This window comes from Mus pahari, chromosome 18 (genome assembly GCF_900095145.1).
Source record: "Mus pahari chromosome 18, PAHARI_EIJ_v1.1, whole genome shotgun sequence".
Taxonomy (NCBI): Eukaryota; Metazoa; Chordata; class Mammalia; order Rodentia; family Muridae; genus Mus; species Mus pahari.
The window spans coordinates 51,667,597-51,691,962 of record NC_034607.1 but is presented as its reverse complement, the minus strand read 5'-3'; the positions used below and the strand labels follow the sequence as shown (position 1 = coordinate 51,691,962).

The following is a 24,366-nucleotide window of genomic DNA, read 5'->3' as shown; positions in this document are numbered from 1 at the left end:
TCAGGGATGCTATGGACATTTTTAAACACGGTATTCTAGTGAAATAGCTCATCTACTCTGGTTTTCATTTGATTGGCTGGCTGATTTTTAGTTTCATAATATATCACTGTGTGGCTGTTCTATCATGTGTTTGTCTGAGCCCCCTGTGGATGGACATGGAAATAACATACTCGGCCTTACATTTGTGTTGCTGTTTCCTTGGGATACTCTTATTGTGAAGATATTATGAGAAATAGATGCATGTCGCAGACTGTTGTGAGAATTCAATTAGGTGATGTTATAAAGACTTAAATAATGCCTGACTGGAAAAAAAAGTTACAAATTTTTTTTGTTGTTGTTGGTATGCTTCTTTTCATCACCTCTGTCTTCTTTATTGGACTTTGAGCCCCTAGATAAGGCATTTGGTTGGAAAACCTTAGTGGTCTCAGATCAAAAGTTGTTTGAACAGTAAGGAAAACTATTATTACTTGTTAACCAGTAGGGAAACCTCATTACCAGAAGCTCAGAGGAGAGAGTCTAGCCAGCTCACTCTGGAGCTCCCGTCTCTCCTTGTATACACACACCATCCTCAGTGAGTCAGCTGCTCTCATGGTCCTACTGTCACATGCTGCAAAGCTCCTCGTGGTCTCTATTGAGCAATAGTGGCATCTCGTTCTAAATCCCTGACAGATTTACCCTCATGTTTCATTTAACATCATTAAATAAATGTTTGGCTGAAACTATTGCTTTGACCCATAGCAAGAGGTGTCACCTTACCCATAACACACATACTTAAGCATATGTATATATTATTCTTTACAATAGAATCTAATTTTTTTAATTGTTCTGAGAACAGTCTACTAGCCTTTACCGCCTGCTGTGGTTTGTATACAAAGTGCATAGCAAAAGATGCCTGAGCTGAAGGGTTTGTCCCCAGCAGGGGAGGGTCTGTAATCGAGGACCTAGGACCTAGTGAGCTGCAATAGGTTGTGAACACAGGCATGTGTCTTGTCCCATCTCTCTTTGCTTCCTGATTGCTGATTGCTATGATGTGGGCTGCTTTACTATGTTCTCCCCAGCACACTGAAAACCACGAACTGAAACAAATCCTCCTTTAAGCTGTTTAACAGCATGGTGATGGAAAAGTGACTAGCACACCAGTGTAAGATTAAGCATGGCTTTATGTATGTTTAGTAACCAGACACACAAATAATAGGATAGATTTAATGTAGGTAGCTGTCAGTGAACTGTTTCCAGTCCTAGGATGTGAGGACAATGCTGTCAGGCTGTGTGACATGCTCGCACTTCTTCCTTTGCTTCTCATAGTTTTAAATTGGTGTTTTTAGTTTAAGAATGTATTAATTGTGCATCAGTGTTTTGCCTGTATGTATGTCTGTATGAGGGTGTCAGATCCTCTTGAACTGGAGTTACAGACAATTGTGAGCTGCCATCTGGGTGATGTGAATTGGACCTGAGTCCTTTGGAGGAGCAAACAGGGCTCTTAACCACTAAGCCATCTCCCCAGCACGGCTTATTGTATTTTTAATTGAGTCAAGGCCAAAAATATCACTCACACTTACTAGATCTGGTATAGTAATATTAACAGTAATTTATCTACATAAGAGTCATTACTGTATCCCATTCTTGGTGGAAACATATAGAATATTTGGATTTGGGATCAGTAGAAACCATCTTGGAAGCTGCCTAGCAAAACTCTATAAAGATGAGGCAACTATGTTTAGTTTATGATCCCAAGTTGAATTCTGAATTGGTAAGACAATTCTGTACAAAATAATTAGGATACTTCAGAAAACTTCAGTACGGCCTATGCATTCCATAATTTTGTTTGTATCAATAAAGTTCTTGCTTTTAATAGTTGTATTATGTTTTTATGTGGCAATGTTCTTACTATTGGAAAAACACATTGAAGTGTCTAATGGAAGACTATAAAAAGTTCTTTTTACTTCTATGAACGTTTCCTGGTGAGGTGAACATTCATTCATCCCAGATAGGGCACCAGTAACAGACTGAAGTAATGATTCCTTCCCACTTGGGTGCAGTGAACCATTGAGTTTGCTCAATCAGGCTCACTTACAGGAACTTAACTTGCCCAAACATCTGTATCCTGAAAGCTTTCACCTAAGTGTAAATGACAGCTTCCTTATGGCTGCATCCATGGAACTACCACTACACTCCCACATTTATGTTCCATCAGAGACCGCTGGGAGCTGGAAGGAGTGGCTGCAGCCCGGATGCCCTGGCTAAGATGCCAATGGCATTCTGCTCTGAAGATACTGTTCTACAAGAATTCTTTTTTCTGAATTTGAAATTAAAAGTTTAGAAATGTCAAGGATTGTTTTCAATTTAAAAATATGTGTATCTGCTTCTTGAGTTCATTCATACTGTTTGTCAACATATAACATATACATATATCTTATAATGTATGTATACATAAGTATAACATATATAATGTTTTTTTAAAAGTTAGAAAACACCTTATTTTTATTTTATTCCTGTATCAGTACCACAGTTATGGGGAAATATACCTCATGTATTGAAAAGGACAGAGCTATAACAGATAAAGACTCAGAAATGTACATCTCATTGACACTACATTACATTAATCAATAGCTACACCTTTTGCAAAGTGGCAATCACTGCTTAGAACAAGAAGGGTTCCTGGTTGAGCTGCTGTACCTTTCCTTGTTGGATTTGGGTTGCCAGTGTTGTGTTGCACCTATGTTCACAGGGGGCTGTTTTCTTTCCTGTTGTGCCTCTGGCAGGCTTTCATGTTATGTTAATACTGGCCTTCCAGGAGAAAGTGAGAAGCAGTCCCTCCTGTAATTGGAAATTTTGAGAAGGACTGACAGTAATTATTCTTGGAAATGTTTAGTCATGTTCACCAACGAAGCATCTGGACCCAAGGTCTTTCTAATTATAAGATCTAGAGTCTGAATCTTTTGATAGAACTGTCTTCTTTTTCTTCTTGGATCAGTTCCTAGGGATTTTGTTAATATTTTCATTCCCTTGTAGTTTAACTTATATTGACTAACAGTACACATTGTATAAGTATCTGATTAAGTTTTATGTAGTTATATTTAAACCACACAGAATAAACCCTCCATAAAAACTGCCTTGTTTTGTGTATTTGATCAAAAATGCACTGTGGGTGATAGGGCTCTGAGCACCCTGGGGCCACATCTTTACCAGTACTTGGTGTTTGCCACCAGGTTGGAATATTCCAAGTGTTTTTATTTTGAAGCTTTAAAGCTGTCATCTATAAGAACATCATTACTAAAAATATACCTTCAATCTATTATGGGGTTTTTTTTCCCCGTTTCTTTTTGTGTGTGGTATGTGAATGTGTATATATGCTTAAGAATATATGGAAGCAGATTCCTTCATTTCAGGTTATATCTGTTAACAGTGTGCTTAAGAGGAGTAAAGGAATTTCCCATGGTGTGTGTTAGTCAGTTACCAGTAAATATGGGCAGGAATAAACAGTATACAAATGGCATCTCCTTTATTTTAATTGCTGCTGCATCTTTGTCTTTTCAGCATGATGTATCCCATACATTACTCAAGGCAACACTGGACAGTGTTGTAGAAGAATGTGTCAGCTTTGTGGGAGTGGATATTAACATCTGTTCTGAGGTTTTGTTAAGGTGAGACAAGAGTTTAACTTGCTAGCTAAGAGAAGGGGACATGTGTATAATGTTGTCAAGCATAGACAGTCTATAGGCTTATGTTTTCTGTAGAATGACCAGAGAAGAAGGTGTCATTTAAGGAAAGGGAAGAGTTCAAGCTGTTATTTTCAGTGATGCACAAATGAAGGGCTCATGGTGACCATTGATTGCACCAGTGCTGCTGATAGAATTTAAATAAGGCCAGCGTGGGAAACTGCTGTTGTCCCAAGCTGGAGAGTAGATGTTCTTAACTAGCCCAGTCTCTTGCACACATTTCTCAAAGCTGAAGGTAACCCAAATCGGGGAGGGTTCAAGGTCTGTCATTGGGTGTTCCATGATCCACAAGTCACATGTGATCCACATGTCAACACAGACTGGCTGTTCTCCTGCTGATAATAGAAAAGTTCTCTTCTCTCCTCTCCCCTCCTCTTCCCTCCCCTCCCCTCCCCTCCCTTCCTCTCCCCTCCCCCCCTCCCCTCTTCTCTTCTTTGTTTTGATTCACCTTGTGCTCTGGATGTACAGGTCTGCTGGTGTGTCATATTAGGTTCTCGGATCTAGACCCTTCTCACCAAAACTGTGATAGTGGAAGAATACCCTCTGTATTCTAAGATAGCACTTTCCAACCAAGCCATGAAAGCCATAATTCCATGCTTGAAACTACACAATGGAATTAAGAGTTCTTTGTACTAATAATCTTTTCATTGAAAGCAAGCAAACTCCTTATTGATACAGTTTTCATGCCTTTGTGCCCACCCTGCCATTTACATAGAAGTCTGAAGTGGAAACTTAAGGGTTCTTTGGAAAGTTGTGTTGGATGGTGTTTTGCTGGAGCAAACACATGAAAGAGTGTTTTCCTGAAGCGGACACAGTTGAAAGGCTAAGGCAGACTCATAAAGGAATGTTTAGCTGAAGCAGACACAGGAGAAAGAATGTTCTGCTAAAGCAAGCACATGAAAGGACACGTGTACATGGTGAAGGATTCTTCACTAAGGACATGCATGTGTTGGTCCACTTTACATTGTGTAGTTGGGCTCCATTTGTTGGAACTCTGTAGAGAGAAACACACCAAAAAACTTTTGGTGGCATGCTGCAGTTTCTTGCCGCTTCCAGCAAATCGGGCTGATTGGCAGAGTTATGTCAGCTGAGAGAAACACACATGCTGAGGACACATAATGTTTGGAGGGAGTTTGTGCTGACTCAGCAGACATTGGCTGAGGCTGAGCTTGGCTTCCTTATAGAGCTAGCTATGCAACAGTTGTGAGTCTTGCATCTTCACTGATCTTTGCTTTGCTGAGAGAGGCACAACTTAGAACTTTTCCTGCTGACTCATGCCAAGACTGAGGCCTGGCTGTCTCTGCTAGGCAGTGCCACCACAGCTGATTTGTGTTTGCTATCCAGACTCTACAGAACTGGACTGCTGGTATATCCCTGAAATGTTTGGAAGTGGATTGAGCTGCCGCTGCTAACCACTGAACTCAATTGCCAATTTCCAGACAGCACAGACTAGAGTTGTTGCTACAAAGAACCTTTCTAAACAGGCCCACTTCTACTGTATCCTTTCTTTTCTACTACCTCTGTTAGGTGGTGGGCTAAAGGGGAGGTTATAGCATTAAAGTACCATCATTAAAAGTAGGATTAGAAAAAAAAATTAAAGTTACAGAAGTCCCTTTCTATACTTCAGCTTACATATCAGTGGACCCAGCAGACAATTGTAATAACTGTGTGATACTACACAAAGCCATTTTCTGAGCCAGAGATGGGTGCAGCGGTCCCTGAGTTGGGGTGCAAAGCCTGTGAGCCGTGTGGGGAAGCAGATAGAGCTCTGTTGCTGCATCAGTTCCTCAGTATCACAGGCAGCAACTGGCTTGTCACTGCTTTGCACTGTGCTTCCTTCCTGTCCTTTCTCTTTTTAATATTAATTTGGACATGTTTTAAAGTGCACTTGCAGTTGATTTGGGGATCCAAGTGATGTGTGCCATTATCTTTTTAGGTGCAAGCTTTTGTTTCTTTCTACTTTTATTTCTATTATTTTAATTTGCCATTTATTTCCTAGGCATATTGCAGGACTCAATGCCAATAGAGCCAAAAATATTATTGAGTGGCGAGAGAAAAATGGCCCTTTCATTAACCGAGAACAGTTGAAGAAGGTGAAAGGGCTGGGTCCAAAATCCTTCCAGCAGTGTGCTGGCTTCGTCAGAATCAACCAGGATTACATCCGGACATTTTGCAGGTGACTGTAAAGCTTACACCTCTGGTGATACTGCCAGCTTTCTCCCCAACTATTGTCCCCCTCCTACTGACAGCTCTAGATGCCATCATTCATTCATTCACCCCATAGGGCTTGTGTAGTATTGAAATAATTATAAAAATCCCAGTTACGGCGTGTGCCACACTGCCCGTCCCAATGTTCTGTGTTCCCAAATGAAAGACATACACATGTAGTCTTTATATATTGATATGTCTAATACAGCTCAATTGTTGGCTACTACCTAACCTCCATGCAGTCAATCCACCTCCCACCAACAATCCCGAGTTATTACTAAATCTTTCCTTCTACCTTGGCTGAGCTGCACTCTCCTGACTCCTTCACATAATGGCTATCCTCTGTCCTGCACCTTCTCAAGCGAGGCATCTCTCCTTCTCCTCCTTCTCCTTCTCCTTCTCCTCCTCCTCCTCTTCCTCTTCCTCCTCCTCTTCTTCTTCCTCCTCTTCCTTCTCCTCCTCCTCTTCCTTCTCCTCCTCCTCCTCTTCCTTCTCCTCCTCCTCTTCTTCCTCCTCCTTCTCCTTCTCTGGTCATGTCCCTTTCTCTCTGTCCCTCACCTCAGAATCCTGAAAATCCCGCCTCTGTCTGCCCTGCCCAGCCATTGGCTGTTGGCATCTTTATTTACCAATCAGAACCAACTGGGGGCAGGGTTCCTCTGTCTTCTGTGAGGATTTGCAGACTCTCATGCAAACAATTTTGGGGGACCCAAATTAACATAAGGGTACAAGCAACATTAGGCCAAACCCACTACAGGGTTAATCATGTCTGCCCAGGCTAGTAGTATAGCAGTCAGTCATCAAGATTCACAGTGTAATGCTTGGATAAAACAATAAGCCAACAAGTAAATAGGTAGTTTCAAACAGTAAATACTTGCTGTCAAGATTAAGAGCCTGTGTAATATTTTAATTACAGATGGGCTATAATTTTGTTTTTTCACTAACTTGCTGTCCTTGAATATGTTTTATCATGGTTTTACTGACTGTAGTAGGCAACATACTGACTCTTCAGGCCAGAGCCAGGAAGCTGCCATGGTCACGAATGAGAAGCTGGGCAAAAAAAAGAACAAAGCAGATGTCACCCTCATACCAAACCCACTGGACCAGACTTGCATCCATCCGGAATCCTACGACATAGCAGTCAGGTGAGCCAGAGGCCAGGTTCAGAATGCTCCATGTGCCCAGTGAGTTCAATACAGCACATGACCTTTATATTGGTATAAGGAGACCCAAGGCTGTGCTTAACATGACAGTAGTTTTTAGGAGTTCCACATTGCTGAGTGAGGAGGGAAACCACAATTCCTAGAGCTGTGTCAAGCCAGTAAGACCTGGTTCTAGGGGAGAAGTATATGGAGTGGAAATTGTGTGACACTGTCTGTCTTGGAAATTAGCATAACTTAATTGACTAGCACCTGGTATCACTTGGGCTCTCTGAAAGACAAACTCCTTTTTGAAAGTATGAACAGCCAACATTACAAAGAAATTCTGCACTGTTGGGTTATAGAGTCTAATGTTCTTTTAGTGAGAACACATTAACAGAGAATGATACCTAGATGATTTTCAGGAAAAGAAGCTTCATGCAAGGTATTCAAAGAAAAAAACTTTAAAAAATACTTATTATATTTATCTGGTTTTGTGTACATGTGGGGAGTGGGGCAAAGGTCGATACTGGACTAATTAATGTAGATCAACAGAGACAGACAGGGTAACCCCTTGTTGGGATTTTCCCAATGGGTCCTCTTGGAGATGCCAATATCAAATTATTAATATCAGGCATCTCAGGTCAGCAGTGGAGAAACTAATCTACAAAACAATTAAACAACTCAACTCTGAAGATAGACATTAATAACCCAGATATCAAACTCAGAGTAGATTCAGTAGATAGATAAACAAACAAACCAAAAAGGGACAAAAATATTATTTTGGCAAACTTCTATAGATGAACAAAGGCCCAAACTAAAAGCATTTATAAATAATATTGACCTTGAAGACATGGTAGACCCTGGAACAGATGTAACAAAAATCTCCCCAAAATCTTGTCATCAAGATTGACCTCTTCAAGAGATAGATATATAATTTCTAGAGCTTTTTTATCCCAGATAAAACAAAGTGTAACATAGCTTAAGTGTATATGGTCAGAAAGTCAACGAGGAAACTTAAGGCCATATGCAGCTAATATAGCCATGAATTTATGGGGAAGAGATCTGTTGCAACAACTGGAATCATGAATTAGCATTCCTCCATTATCAGGGACAAAATGTAAAATAAGAGATGTTCCTGGCGACAGTATCAAAACCTGTTATCAAGAGCAGTCACAGATTGCCCAAGTTGCCCATAAGCAAGACTCAGCAGAGGCTTACTTTCCAGCTTTCTGTGGAGAAACCACTGCTGGCAGAACACCAATGGCTCTACCACTGTGCTAGTTATCTAACAAGCCTTTTTGGGTAAAACAATGACCTATGACAAAAGAAAAATTGCAGTTACTAGAGCAGCTTGTCCAAGAGCAACTTGAGGTTTAACGTATAGAAAAGTCCACCAGTCCTTGGAATTCTCCTATAATTACTATTTTAAAAAAAATCTAACAATGGAGGATGTTAACAGATCTGAGAGCAATCAATAGGATCATTCAGCCAATTGGCTTTTTACAATCTGGAATCCCATGGTCTATCATTGTGATTGGTTTAGAAGATTGCTTTTTCACAATCCTTTTGTAAGAGCACAATAGAGAAAGGTTTGCTTTCTCAATACCTGCTTATAATAACAGTAGTCCATTAAAAAGGTATCAGTGAAAAGTGCTTCCACAAGGAATGTTAAATAATCCTACCTTATGTCAATATTTTGTACATCAGCCATTAGAAATAATATGTAAACAGTTTTCGCAATCTATAATTTACCATTATATAGATGACATATTACTGACTAATTTAGATTCCTTAGGAAAAAAATGTTTGAAGAGAATTTTGCTTTGTTGGGGCTTATAAATTACTCCTGAAAAAAATACAAAGTGAAAATTCTATTAAATATAAAGGATATAAAATAGGACTACAAAAAATCTAGCCATAAAAGGTACAAATAAGGAGAGACCAGTTAAAAACTCTTAATGGTTTTCAAAAATTATTGGGGATATTAATTGGCTAAGGTCCACAATTTGATTAACTAAGTCTAAGTAATTTATTTTAAATCTTTATAGGGTGATAAGGGCTTAACTAGTCCCAAAAAGATTATAAGCTGAGGCTGAGAGAGAATTGACTCTGGTAGAAAAGAAACAAGATGCACATGTAGGTTGTTTGGACCCAAAGATGACATGTATTTTAGTTATTTTGCCTTCTGCTCATTCTTCCACAGGAATTCTTATGCAGAAGGATTATATCTTAGATGGATAATTTTAGCATCCAGAGTAGAAAACCAAAGACCTATATAGAAAAAGTTTCTGAATTGATTCTGAAAGGAAAAAATGGTACTTCATCAATTAGCAGGAGTAGACCCAGCAGAAATTGTAGTACCTTTCACTAATGCTGACATTTCTTCATGTGCAGAAAATGAACATTGGCAAAGAACTTGCAGTAATTGGGGAGAAGAGGGGGAGGGGATTAACAACCAATACCCCCAAAACAAGTAACTTCAATTTATTAAAAAAAAAAAAAAAAAAAACTAATTGAATTCTCTCTCATATAGTAAAGGGGACACTAATTTCTGGAGCCTCTACATTCTATCTATACTGATGCATATAAGTCAGGAAAGGCAGGTTATAAATCAGGGCGGGGGGGAAGTAAAGTGGTTCAGAACTCTTTTGTTTCAGTTCAGAAATTAGAGCTGTATGCCATGATTCTTACAGTATCATTAGATTTTTCTGAATATCTAATGCTATTTGACACCATTACTTGGGGCTACCAGAAGGAACTGGACTTAATATTTAAAGAAGTTCTTAGCTGGGTTTGAGCTGGAGAGTGTCATGCCTGTGAAAAGGCTACTGTTGTCTGCTGTTAGGAATAGAGTGTAAGGGTCAGCGGAAGAAGCAGGGAGATTAGTCAGACTGACTGCAGTAGCCCAGTCAAGAAGTGATGCTGACACTCTGCAACAGCAGCGATGCTGAGCCAGGAGCACATGTTAGATACTCAGAAAACTCTGAGACTGTTTTATACTCCCGATTTGGTAGGCTTCTTGAGAATGTAGATCACCTCTATATGTGTTTTGGTTCTACACACCCTACCACAGTGCCAAGTGATAAATAAAATCATCACCAACCAAATTCATATGTTAAATACTGGAACCAGGAAAACAATAGTTGGGACTGAAGAGATGGCCCCATAAGCCCTATACACATCAAGACACACACTCATACACATAGATAGAAAGCAAATAAAAAACAAAAATATTGAACTGATCTTAGAGATCATGTTGCATAAAATGAAGAAAAGTAGGATTAGATCTTGGATGGCCAAAAAAAAAAAAAAAAAAAAAAGACATTGTAATAGCATAGTTAAAGTTGTGGTCCTCTACAATTGTTCCCAAGCCCATCGTATAAATAATGCATCTGAAAAGTTGGCGTCAGGTTTGTTAGGCTGGTAGCAGTTAAAAGTTAGTTATTGTAGGCTGTAAGCTGCAGTTGCCAGAGACTATGAGACTCTGGCTTACAGCTGTATCCATAGCACCCAACAAATCCTGAGCCTGCCATTTACAGGAATACATGACAGATGTGAGAATGAAAGAGAAGGATGTAGGACACCGAGGAAAGCATGGGGGATGAACTTAAAGCACAGGCAGAAGGGATGCTTAGCTGTGCTTCCAGCACTCTGCTGCAGTCTAAAATGGCTGAGATCCATGTGCGAGCATAGGCATTGTGAACACACTAGGTCTTTCTTCCCTGGCACTCTTGCCTCAGTCACATATCAACTAAGTCCGTTCTTGAGAATCTCATGTACCTTCACAGAGCATTGTGTGTGTCCAGTGACCTCTCAGATATTACAGAATAGACAAGCAGAAGGCCATAGGCATTTCTTCCTGCATTTTTTGTTGTGGAGAAATCCTTCCACACACATGTGAGTGGTTTTGTTGTGTGTGATACTGTAGCCATAAATAAAACTGCAGCTGGATTATGAATAGAAGTGGGCTCAACAAGAGTGTGTCGAGTTCCCAGCCCTTCCATGCCTACTCTCTCTTTGTTCTACCATTTTGGTTGGTCTAGCAGCAGGCCACATAACTGATTTCTCCTGCTTGAGTTAGGGGAGAAGGGAGCTCTGGGCTGCAGGTTCTGCCAAGCCCTCTGGATCCCATGAGACCTGGCACTCAGCCACAGTCTGCTGTGTTAAGAATTCAGTGCACTGCTGGTAGTCAAGCTCCAACACCACTGGGGTCTCAGAGTACGTTGAAAAATGCCAGGAAACTTCATGTCAAGACTCACTCAGCACTTGTTTTGATAAAGTATATGCTATTTCCATTTGGACTGTTGGGCAGCATTTTTTAAGACTGGTTTCCAGCAATCTCAGCCTAGCAGGAGTAAGGTATGTAGTGTCATTATCGTGTGCCAGGTGAGTAGATCTCAAGGAGTAGTTCCTACCAGCTTAGTGCTGGAGATATTAGAGCTATGGGATTTACCTTCTTACTGCAGATCTTACAAACAACACAGCAAAGTTGTTTTTGAGAACATCAGCAACTGTGAATTTAAAAACCAGGTCTAGGACAAGAATAACCATGTAAGCTTGGCGTGCTGCTTCCTTAAGTGGGAGGAACTTTTGTAAAAAACAAAAACAAAACAAAACAAAAAACACATGTTGACTTGATTTATTGAGAAGTTGTATTGGAGTTTTTAAGACCCAAAGTAGAACAAATTGACCTGATGCACACAGTGGGTGGAAGACCCTGACTGGCTCCCCTGTGCCAGCAGTAGGACAGCTGGAGAAATTCTTTGGAGGTCCTGCCTTATATGAGGGCGAATGGCAAGCCCCCAGTACTGAACGGGAGAGGATCTGTGCTACCTGAGCCTGTCTTTCAGAGTTGTCGATAGAAGCTTCATGACCTTACACTGAGTTGTGCCCAGCTAGGAACGGGGCTTCTAACTGAAAAGCAACTGTAATACAGGGAGTTTAAGTTACTTTTTGTGAAAAAAGCAAGCAGGTGGTAAAGTGGGGGGAGGGGGGGTGTCCGTTTGTCACAGTTTGGGTATCCAGAACCAAGTAAATGCTGAATGTGCATAAGGGACAACCTGTAATCCCAGCCTTGGAAAGATGGAAGCAGTGGGTCCCCAGAGAAAACAGGCTGGGAAGATTGGCCAATAGTAAATAATCTAAACTTTCTCATTGTAGTTTCCAGGAAATGATACTTAGCATGTCAAAAGTGAAAAAGAATTTGCCTGCTCAAGAACTGGATGGCCAGGCCATGACACTCCAAGAAATACCATACACATTGTTCCAATATAGCCCCCTTCAAACTCTTAATGAAACTAGTAGAGAGTCCTAGAAAGTTGAAGGGCCCTCAGACTGCCTGGGCTCAGGTCCTGGCTGTTGGACCTGGGAGTGGTTTTGAATTTCCTGACCTTAGTTTTCTTGTCTGTTAAATGACTGAAATATTAGCAGTGATCTGATGGACCTGGGCAGTTAATGCATGCCTTATACTCAGCTCTGGAGACACAGCAATGACTGTAAAGATCAGTTATTTTTACTGTCATCAAGAAGGTGCTGTCAGCTAAGCTGTAGACAAAAAAGCATGGGAAGTCACAATAGCTTCTTTGAGGTGGTGGTGGTAGTAGGGTCCTTTTCTTCTCTGATCTGGATGTAATTTGCAGTTACCACTGTTAACTCTCATTAATACCAGCTCCTGGGACAGAGGAGAAGGCCGGTTTATCTGTGTTCTGCTACAGAACTGCTTTTCCGCCTGTTCCTCCCAGTGGAAGAGAACAAAGAGGAAGCTGCCTGCCTGCCATGGAGTTGTGCCACTTTAGCATCTTCTGTCGTACAAGCATTCAGGTGTCCTTCTTGTCCACTCTAGCTCAAGCTTAGACCCCTCAGTCTTGAGCCCAACACTCAGGGAGGTATTGGTTCCATCTCCTGTTAGCTGTCCTTCCTGCTCCCAGTCCAGCTGTGGGTTTGAGTCTGTCCTCTGTTTCTGTGCCATCCATCCTAAGTGAGCTACTACAACCTTCCTCCCCATGTAAACAGAGTGTCCCTAGCCCATTCAGTGGGCAGCCAAAAATGGTGGACATTTGTAAGCCCCTGCTAGTTTTTGTAAAGGAACATTATTGACAATTGGTCTTGTGGTATGAAATCTGTCTCTGAGGAGTTTTTCTTTGTCCCTTGGGGTGGTTCTGAGTAGCACTAGAGTGGCTTGCTTCAGCCTTTCCTTCTGTCAGCCGCCTGTGTGCCTCTGAATGCTATTGCTTTATTTACCCTCCTCTTTCAAATAGTCACAGGCACTAATCCACATTATAGCTTTACAGGCAGTAAATTAAATTATATTAATTCTAAACACAGTGTTTTTGAACTATATAGAGGCTGCAGCCTTTGAAACCACTAACTTAATTTTGTCCAACCCTTACTCAGTAACTCAAAAAGAGCCAAAGTTTCTTTCTTTCAAATTTGGTTTAAAAAATAATAATAAATTGCTCCCAGACAGTAGTTCTGGGTGCCAAATTTTATCTGTAGTCTCAATCTTGTGTCTACACTGAAGCTCCTCTAAAGTCAGGGGCAAGGCGAGGGTGAGACGTGAAGGATTGTAACTCTTACTTTAGGCCAACTGTGTGACTTACCCATTGGTCACTTACTCCCTCAGGGGTTGAGTCTCTTGTGTGCAAAGCTACATCTATAAGAAGATTCTTGAGAGACTGAAATGCATGATTTATGGAGCACGTTGAAGGTGTGTGTGTGCACGTCTGAACATTAACCCTACCTCTGAGAGGCCAGGTGGAACTGAAACAGTCCGGGCTAGCCTGGCCTCCACCCAGTCACGTGGTAGAAGTGGGTTTCACCTAAAGCTAAGATGCTCTTCCAATGTCATTTGAATTGATCTCAGCAGTTTGTCACATTCTTTTGGTTTTAGCAAGTCTTCATCATTTGAGGTAGGGCATGTGTTTGAGAACACCTAAGCTCACTGGAGAGGAGGTCATCAAGTGGAATGCTTTCATCCTGCCCTGCCCCCACCATGGCACTCTCTTGGGTGTGGAGGAGTGGGGCCAGTTCTTTAGAATTGTGAGAAAATGGACCTCCTTATGGCACCAGTAAATTTGTGAGGCAGTTCCTAAGACAAGAGGACTCTAGACATTTTCACATCAATAGCAACATTGCAGTATGGTTGTGTGCATGGTTGTGCACACGCATGCATATGTTGCTTTTAAATTAGAGTTAAACTCTGATACTTATACGGTGTGAGACTCACAAGATCTTCCGGAATAGGTTACCAGTGTTGTATTTGACATTTGTTATTGCTGCACCAGTGTTCCATGCTTTGCTTAAATTGTGTGAGCGCCATCTTCAGTGTTTCTAACTGTATGATCACCCTAATGCTTGGCCATTTGGAAGGCATGGAAAAACATTTAACTGGCACTTGTTTTTAGGTAAAAAGTTAATTCCCTATACTGCAGTCCTAAGGAATGTTAAGATTTTCTGAAACAGATGCCTGAGGCCACGGTCTACTGCAGTTACTATGACAGGCGGCAGGTCTCTGCTTTTGAGCATCGTCTGACCAAGCCCTTACATAGAAGGAAGCCTGTGCTCAGTCTGCCTAAGATGAAAGCAGATGGCGGCTTGTTGCTCAAAAGGAGCCTGTAGTCCTCAGTCGTGGCAGCTTTCTCTTGGTTCTCAGTGACTCTCGGCCGCTCACTGATGCAGGAGACTTCTGAAGACCTTCCAGGCGGTGCCGCAAAAGGACTCTAAAGATACCCCAGCTGGCCCACATAGTTCCTACCATTTAAAATTGGACTCTGAGGGCCGAGTGGAAGAGCCTCAGAGAAAGCCCCGTTATAGTTTCAGGATATTTACTTGTACTATGTCTTTAAAGTCTAGTCAGCTGTATATTCTTATGGAACATTCTCCTTCTTTCTGTTGGTCATTCAGTGCTAAGAAAAGCCACTTAAATAGCATTTTCCTCAGCATTCTGTTAACTTCTGTGGGGCCTTCTAGAAGTGCACTTTACCTGCATTTATACTTGCTTGTGGGCTTCATACCAGCCCAGATTTGTAAGATTCTGGCCCAGCTCTGTGTCTTGGTTTACCCAGGAGAAATTTGAAAAATGTTTAGTAATGATGGCAGTGCTGTTCCCATGGCTTTCACCTGATGTGATCACAAGACAGCTGAGATTGTCACGTAGTCACCTGGTCCACCAAGCCAGACTGAACTCCTTATGTGCAACACACTTGTATGTACCAGCTGGGGCAGAGGGCCAAGGGGGCTACTATGTTTTGTCACATTGAGTTCAAGTTGTTTCTCTCTTTTTCTCTATGATAGATTTGAAACTATATAGGTTCTGGAGATTTTAGAGCACCAAACCATTGCTGGACTTGGAATCATGTCAGTGCCCCCCATTTCACACATAGCTCCATTTAAAAGCCAAATCTCCCTAAATCATTGAATTTCTCCATATATTAACAGTTGTGTCCTGCCCTCTCTGTTTCCTTTCATTTCCAAAATAGCTGTGCTCTTGTGTTTAAGTTTTTCCTTGTTGACAAAATCCCTAAAGAATGAATGGATAAAGTGTGACAGCTATGGCAATCTCTGATGGTCTTTGCTGTGGTAACATGGCTCTCTCCATGGGCTCTACACCGTTTGTGCTCTTTGTAAAGTGATGGTGTTATGTCACCTAGGTTCTGAGCTCTGCAGGGTGTCATGTTGCTCTTTGTAACAAACCCCTCAGCTTCTAAATCCCTGTGCTGGAAATGATTACATAAATCTGAACGGCCATTTCCAGAGTCTTACGAATCTGGAGAATTCCTTACTCTTTGGGGAAAGAGTTTTACAAAGCCTTTTTCTTTGTGGAGAAGGACCTGGCCTTTGTAGCAAGCTTCTGTTGAAACCGTCAGCAGTGTTAGCGTGGGTAGCTTTGCATTTGAAAAGTAAGCATGATGTGTGCTATGCTGTGCTCTAACTCTGTGCAGATGTGTGCTAAGAGAACATGATGTGCTCATTTGTTGCATTTATGCTACTTTCTTACTTTAAGTAAGATGGATGAAATTACATATTAAATAAAAACAGCAGCTCCAACAGCAGCCCTTAGCAAATGGAAAAGGCATTCCAGAGACAGTAGAGATGGCTCTAATAACTCATTGACTCGAGAGAACTGTCTATTTAAAAGCTTGTGCATAATAACTTCTTTGTGGGATTTTCTTGGTGCTAACTGTCTAATGTTCAGAAGTGATCTGCCATTAAATTGTGTTGGCACAGTATTGCCTAACACATTGGTCTTCTGTCTTGGCCAAATATAACAGTAATTTTCTATATGCACTCAGTGGTGTGGGCACCTGCATGATACAAAACTCCATGGAGCAGCAGTAGTGCATGGCCTGGGCAGCCTGATGGTCCTGCATTTTAAGGCTTCTGTTATAAGTGAGTGAAACCTACAGCTAGCCCAGAGTGCTGTGCGTTTGTCATTGTGTGTTCCTTCTGGGCTCCAAGCTCCTTACGTGTGCACTTGCCCTTGGCACTTTGGAGCTAGGACACACTTTGTGTTGGGCACACTTCTCACTGCCAGAGGGAACTTTAGACTGTAGAGGGGACGTTCCCTGTGCTACTGCAAAAGCCAGGTCTGACGAGTGGCTCCAGCATGAAGCATATCCTCCCATCCTGGGCTGCTAAGTATGTCTGAGACCCACCCCAGGGCTGGCTCTGCTTCCCAGTTTCTCCCTCTTCTGTTGTTTTTTTCTGTGACCTGGTTAACTTTAAGAAAGTTTTCAAAATGCAAAAACTACTTTGTTCCAAAATGGGGTTGTTTAAAAATAGGGTTGATCAATACAAAGCATTAGCTGGAGGAAAACATGGCACTTCCTTATTGATCTCAGCGGCTGCTGCCCACAGGCAGGCTTCTGTGAGGGTGAAACGATATATGAACTGCACTCCCAGGACAAACAGAGGAAGCAGACTTCCTTTTTATATGGAAGAGATTCTGCAGTATGCAGCCATCCATTGGACAAAGCACGGGGGCCCCAATGAAGGAGCTAGTGAAAGGACCTAAGGAGTTGAAGGGGTTTACAGCTCTATAGGAGGAACAACAATATGAACCAACCAGTTCCCCCAGAACTCCCAGGGAATAAATCACCAAAGAGTACACATGGAGGGACCCATGGCTCCAACTACATATGCAGCAGAGAATGACCTTGTCAGTCATCAATGGGAGGAGAGGCCCTCGGTCCTGTGAAGGCTCTCTCTATGCTCAGTGTAGGGGAAATCCAGGTCCAGGAAGTGGGAGTGGGTGGGTTGGTGAGCAGGGGGAGGGGTAGGGAGTTTTTGGAGGGAGACCAGGAAAGGGGATAACATTTGAAATGTAAATAAAGAAACTGTCTAATAAAATTAAAAAATGGAAAAACAAAGAAGAAAAAAGTATAAAGTGGGAAAAAAATATGGCTCTGGAAATGTAGAAGGCTTGTGCATTTGAACCCAAGAGATTCCCTAGTTAGATGCGAGGTGAGAGGCCTTCCTCACCAGGCTTGAGGTTATCAGCCCTGGGTGTCACTGAAGAGGGCTGCTCTGCCTGAGCATGGTGCCCAGAAAGATTGGGAGTGGCCCGCAGTCCGCCCTGCACAGTGCAGTTCCTGCCACGGGGGCTGTAGCCAGAGACACACTCCCGCAGTCTCCTTTTCCCTTCCGGTGTTCAGAGGCATTCTCAGAGGAAAGACTGTGAGGGCATCAGTATCTGTGTGATTACTGTGTTGACATTTTTAAAGTGCCATTAATCATAGGAAATAGAACTTAATGATGTAGAAAAATACCCAGCCAGAGAATGTCAGGAAAAAGAGCCATGGCCCGGAACTCACATGAAACTGGAGCAAACTAGGTCTTAACCATAATTTGTTGCTTTGTGTTGTCATGGTTTTACCTCATTAACTGGGCAGTGTCTGTGCAAGCAAGGAAGGCAGCAGGCAGGGCGAAGGTGAGGTGTAAGGCAGCATCACTGCTCTGTGGAATGTTGTGGATGGAAGTACATTCAGCTTTATGTTAGAGCTTTGAGAGCTTACTTGCATTCTTTTGAGGAAAAAAACATCGCCTTTTCTTTCACATCCCTCCCTTTTATACTGTCGTGTTGCTGTGGGGAGCATGAGCACACCCACCCCAACCACCCTCTGGGATTTACTTTCCTGTTGAATGCTCTGAGCGCTTTTTAGGTAATTTCACTTGTGTGTGACTTGATGGCATTTGTGTCACCCTCCCATCACAGGCCACAGGCATAGCTATTCATGTACAATGAGGACATGGAAAGTGAGCAGTGTCAAAAGCCAGGAGTGCTTGACACATGCCATGTTGGACTCTGGTATCATCAATGGATCGTATTTGTCTATTAATCTAAATTCAAAAGTTTTCCTACTGAAATTTTCAGGAAACATGAGATAATAGAGACAGCCTTGTCTAGGAACTACACATGTGTCACTGAATTGTCATGACCAGCACACTGAAAAGTGTTCCTGGGTCAGCTTGGAGTAGATGCCACACTTGGAAAGTAGCACAAGACCCTAAACCCACCTTCTCCCCTTGCCCACATGCCTTTAGCTAAATCTTAACACAGCACAGAGTATACTGTAGACTCTCAGTAAAAACCGGCTGACGTGGAAGTGTCCTGGGATAAGAGAATATGAAGGTGACCTATGTTAGAAAATGTAGAAGGTAATATCACTGATAAATGTTGGGCTTTTCTTTCCACTGAAGGTTTTTGTCATCCATTGGGGGGTCACTGTGTGAGATTGGAAAGCCTGAAATGCAACAGAAAATAAATTTATCTCTCGGGAAAGAAGGCATAGAGAAAACTGCTGAAAGGTTACAGACAACTGCACACACTCTGCAGGTCATCATAGATGGGCTGAGCCAGCCCAAAACCTTTGACATCCGAACAGGTGAGTTGTCTCCCTTGTCTTCAGGAAGTTCCCATCGCCTTCTTCCCATCCCACTCGACAGGAGAGGGCCACAGGAGAAGGCTGAGAGTCAGCATTCATCCTCCACAGGAGAGGGCCAAGGGTCAGCGGTCATCTTCTGCAGTCACTTAGATTTCTGTCTGGAGCCAAAGCTAGAAGCATGGCTTCGGCCTCTGTGCTGGTGCACCAAGGTGGACACAGCTCATGTGCTGTGCTTCTGTGTGCATGGAGGCACGCTCTCCCTGAGTCTCCTGTAAACTGTTTGTGTCTGAAGAGCCAGGAGGTAAAGTTTTCATTCACACCAAAAAGTGAATCTTCTTCCTAAATTACAGCCTGCCAGGTTTCTGGATTCCATTTCACTGAGCACATTGAACAAATAAGATGATATCTCCGTGCTGATTGTCTTTCTAATTTCGAGTGTTCTCAGCTTTCTGTGCAGGGAGAGGGTAAAGGAAGTGTAATAGCCGTAGTTGTTGAGAGCAATGACCCATTGAGACAGAATTGCAGCTGGAGAAAATAAACCACTGAGTAAGACCAGTGCCAGAAGTGGGCATCAAAGCCTGCCTGTTGTTCTCATGGAAAGTGGCTGCTCCTACATATGGAACTGCGCAGAAGCCTGCTCCTCCTCTTGTGGACTCCAGGGCTGTCTCTTGCAGGGACACTAAGATGAGTGTGTCTCATGAGGATTGGTAATATGCCTATACACTCACTGGATGGTTGACAAGGGCACTTGAGCTACAGGTGGCCCGGACTCTATTTTCCTGTCCATCTTTATTTTTCTACCAAGGTGTCGAATGCTCCTTTATCTCAGTTACATGAGGGACTCAAAGCAAAGGCAAGCACTCAGTTAGCCCAGCTAAACAGAGCCCCTCCTTGAGGAGCCTCTAGTTGAGCAGCATGTGGATGGGCCTGGACTCTCCAGAGGCCATTCCAAATAGGCCTCTCCAAGCACACTGTCAACACATTTCCCAGGGAGAGGCAGATGCCTTTGGAGGTGGGGGCAGGGTAGACGGTATTTTGGGTATTTCCATGTTACAGTATTTATATTACATCTCTTTTCTCCTTTTCTCAAAAGTGTTCTCTGTCTTATGCCTCCCTTACACTCATCTGGCTTCTGTTCTTTGCTGACATCGTTCCTTTTGTTTAAGCCCTCCTTGCTAGTTAGTTTCCTTAATTCAGAGCACACTGGTGCAGTGGCCTGACTGTTCCCTTGGCCCTTGATGTGTAAGTTTACATGGTTCATGGAGGCTTTCTGCTTTCTCCGTGCTCCCAGCTGTCTTGGGGAACATGCTGAGTGGTTCCTGACTCTGGTTTTCATGCCAAGCTAAACTGAGCAGCTGATCAGAACCCCATGGGGATTGGCAGACACTGGACTCTACACGGAAAGGAGGCGAGAGATTTCTAAGCATGAAACTGCCTTACTGGCCTGGGGTCAGCCTGCCTCTGCCCTGGGCCTTAGTTTCACTTCATGTTGACATGGTCTCAGCCTGTGTGGTTCAAATTACCAGAAGTTCCTGCTTTGGAATTCAGCATCAGGTGAAATCCCAGAGTCTGCTCCCACGTTAGTGTGTTTAATGAGGACAGTGAGGGTTAGGGTTTATAGATTTTTGTCTTGTTTTACAGGAGTGGAGGGAGCTCAATTTCTAAAAAGATTGTGGACTTAAGGTGGTTTGACTGGGGAGGGAAAGAAAGAGGTGACCAGTTGTTAATACAGATGTAAAAGATAGCTCCAGCAAGTAGTCAGGGGAAAGCCAGCAGCTGTGGAGGAAAAGGAAATGGGTCAGAGGGTTGGAGTGGGGGCCGGGTGAGGTCTAAGTAAAGGAGATCCCAGCTAGAATGTGTTGTTTGTTATTAGAATCAGCACTCAATGATCCTAGGGAAGAGAGCTGAGCTGGAGGGGTAAATGCAGGCTGTGGGGAACTCACAAGCCCCATTTAAACTTCTTGTCTCACTGTCTCAGACCTTTGTTGTTCTATGCTATCTGGAGCCGTAGAGGCACTTAGCCTGCTTTGTGCTCACATTTCAGGGGCTAGTGTCAGTGAACAGAGATATATAGACTGGGATGGGCCAGGAAAGGGCTGAAAAGAGCCTAAGACAGGGACCTAGGGTCTTCACCTTTGTGTATCTGGCATACAGCAGGGCACCAGCCTGAGGTAATGACAGTAATCAGTCAATCAACTGAACTGGAGGAAGAGAGAGGCTAACTCGGGCCAACTCTGGCTGGTGTGCAATTCTGAGCCAAAGGTAATTGGGAACCTATACATTCTGGTTGAATAAATGTGTTTGAAATAGAAAGAATTGACTCCTGAATACTCACTAAAGTAAAGAGAGAACATTTGACTTGGCTCACATTTATTCAAAAGCTAGTGAAACATTGACCACCTTGAAACAATTTAAGAATCCAGGCACTGAAAGCCAACTCCCCCTCTTGTGTCTCCAGGGCTCCCCCATTCTGAGCACTTGTGATTTAGTCTGGTGTAGTCATTGAGCAAAGATAGACTCTGACTGTCCTTTACAGGGAAGACGGCGAGCCAACTGTCCCGATCCTCCCAGGCAGTGTTTACGGTTCCACTAGTGAGACTGAGTTTAGAGAAAAGAAACGGTTTGGGAAACTTTTCTTGAATTTTCTGTGGGAACTGTTTCTCCCAGAATATATTTTTTTCTCAAGACAGGCCTGTGTCCTTAGCTTCTTTATCTCTTCCCTCAAAGAGCTTTATTGATCTGAGCATCCATGTCAATCAATACAGAGTGAACGTCCACCCTCTAGGCACAGTGGCTTCTTGGTTACACTAATGTCTCTCTTCTCTCCTCACAGATTTTGATAAGCCTGACTTCAAGAGAAGCATAGTGTGTCTGGAAGACTTGCAGGTTGGGACAGTCCTTACAGGCAAAGTGGAGAATGCTACTCTGTTTGGGGTCTTTGTGGACATAGGAGTGGGCAAGGCAGGGCTGATTCCTATCCAGTTCATAACAGAAGCCAAGCTATCCAAAACAAAGAGGAGAAGGAGCCTGGGCCTGGGCCCTGGAGAGAAAGTGGAGGTGAAAGTCCTCAATGTCGACATCCCCCGATCTCGAATTTCGCTCGACCTCCTCCGGGTGTTGTGAGTGCTCTACTGAAGGCCAAACACCAATGTGTTCCCTCACTTCTACAGCCTGACGAGGTTGAGCCAGAGTGCATGGAACCTAGAGAGCAGGGGAGAGGGGCTCCTGTGTAGAAGTGTTCATCACACTATCCTGACTGCCACAGAAAGAGTGGTGGGCGTCCTCGCGTAGTGTCCTACAGCAGCAGTTTCTGTCTGGGTAATTCCTCGCAGGCAGCTTCACGTCCTCCTGCTAACATCTGCTGCCTTAGACCTCGGTGGGATGTCTTGCTTATTTGAAATGCATAGTGTTAATTGACACATTAAGACTAGCACTTGATTGAGGTGTTATTAGCAATTTTGTTTATAATTCATAATTTTGTAATAATCTTTATTTTCCCTTAGCAAACCAAGTAAAAATATACTAGTAAAAGATTATCATGTTGTATGACCATCAACAGAATCATTTTAATGTGTTTCAGAACATATGTATTAACCTCTACAATAAATGACTGACTGGCTGGTGACTTTGGTGTGCTGTGTTCATTGAGTGAATGCTAGAAACCACACTGAATTAAAGATATGATTTGTGAAACTGTGCCTTAGGGAAGAGGGGAGATTCTGGACATTTCCAGAATGACTTTAATTGACGTAATTTATCACAGAGGCCATATTCTTTCTTAGCCATCATCTAACAAGATAGCAACCCTGACTTTATTCTTATTTGGTGGAGAAAGTAAGTGTTGCATGACAGCTCAGGGTCAGAGGAGGTGAGCAGAGCCCACACTGATCACTCGGTGAAGTGTCCATGAGTGATGTGTGGATGGTAGATACTAAAGTGTGCTCTACCCTATTTGTCTTGGGCAATTCCTTAATTTATAAGTAAGCAGCCATTACCCTTGAAGACTTCACTGCTGCTGCTGCTTGGCCTTGGAATGCCCAATTGGGGGTCATATAATCACCCAGTGGGAGTTATAAGGAAGTATTGTACTCGTGGTACACACCAGTTCTGCCTGGTGGCTTCCTATTCTCAAAACACTTGGCCATCTAACTAGTGGACATAGGTGTCTTGAAGCCCTGCTTGCCTGTTTCATTCCTGTGAGTCCTTTCCGCTCTACAATGAATGTTAATGTGTTCTCAGTTGGTCTTTCTACTCGTTCTTGCCAAGGCTCTCTGGTTCACAGTGTGCAGGTGAGTGTTCCTCCTCTGGGCGTTTTGGATGAAGGAGCCTGAAGAGCTCTATGCCCTCGACAGCTAAGCCTCTGTGAACCGGAAGAGGACCAGGTCAGTGTGTCCTTTGCCCTTTTTATTTAACATGATAGAAACTCTGTGTAGCCCAACCTGGGAAAAAAGAGCCATATCTCTGCCATCGCTGCAACCCTTGCCGATGTGGGTTTTAGAGTTGGAGCTGGGTTGGAGGCAGTGACATGCTATAGAGTTTGGCTGTCGTGAGGAGGGGGAAAGAGCATAATAGCTAGACCGTGAAATGAAGCCTAGAGTTTTTGTGTTTCCGGAGAAAAGAGATGACCTCTGACAATGAAGAGAAAGTTGATACAGAGGACAGGAGAGTTACTGAATTGAATGGATTCGGTTAGAATCCAGTTCACGGTGGAGACTCTAAGGTAGGGATGCAGTGACAACTGGATTGTCTCTCGTACCCATTGGAAGAGGGAAACTCAAGTTTTCTCCCATCCGGTGACGCTGGGTACACCAGCCACTCTGGGACAGGCCGCCTGTTCAGGACTTAACCAACATAAAATGAACAATGGGCTCTACAGGAGTTTTTGTTATTGTTTTGGTTTTGTGTGTGAGCTTGTATTTGGTTACAGTTTGATACTTGTGGGGAGGGTGTGACGTGGTTTTGTTGGTTGGGCGGGCAGTTGTATTGAGTTTTTGTTTGATTTTTGAGAAAACTTGGATGGGTGAAGAGGAGAAAAATATGATCAAATATATTTAAATTTTAAAATTGTTTTAAACAATAAAAATTAAAATAATCTTTATAAAAGATAATACAAAAGTTCATCCACATTAGTAGAAGAGGAGACAGTAAGCACGGAGGTAAAAGTTCATGTGAGAACTTACAGAAGGTCTCTGGATGTCTTCTGGTTTTCTTTCTGAAATAAGGAAGAAAGGATTAGGGGATTGAGAAGAAGACAAGAAAGGGGTGAGATAGAGTGAAAGCTAGGTCCGTGCTCAGACACAGAGGAGGGACAGCCAGCCCATGTTCAGACACAGAGGAGGGACAGCCAGCCCATGCTCAGACACAGAGGAGGGACAGCCAGCCCATGCTCAGACACAGAGGAGGGACAGCCAGCCCATG

At 42.9% G+C, this 24,366-nt stretch overlaps 1 protein-coding gene across 3 annotated transcripts in view; it reads left to right on the top strand.

Annotated features, from left to right (window-relative positions):
• Positions 1-22,573, top strand: part of Srbd1 (S1 RNA binding domain 1) — a 166,911-nt gene extending 144,338 nt beyond the window's left edge. For 2 of the 3 annotated variants that reach the window (XM_029531530.1, XM_029531531.1), the window contains exons 17-21: positions 3,538-3,644; positions 5,719-5,895; positions 6,914-7,069; positions 18,764-18,948; positions 21,782-22,573. In XM_029531530.1, coding sequence (XP_029387390.1) covers positions 3,538-3,644; positions 5,719-5,895; positions 6,914-7,069; positions 18,764-18,948; positions 21,782-22,071 — 915 coding nt within the window. In that variant the 3' untranslated portion in view covers positions 22,072-22,573. The remainder of the gene's footprint in view (positions 1-3,537; positions 3,645-5,718; positions 5,896-6,913; positions 7,070-18,763; positions 18,949-21,781) is intronic. The other variant, XM_021217891.2, reaches the window with a different exon arrangement.
• Positions 22,574-24,366: the final 1,793 nt, after the last annotated feature.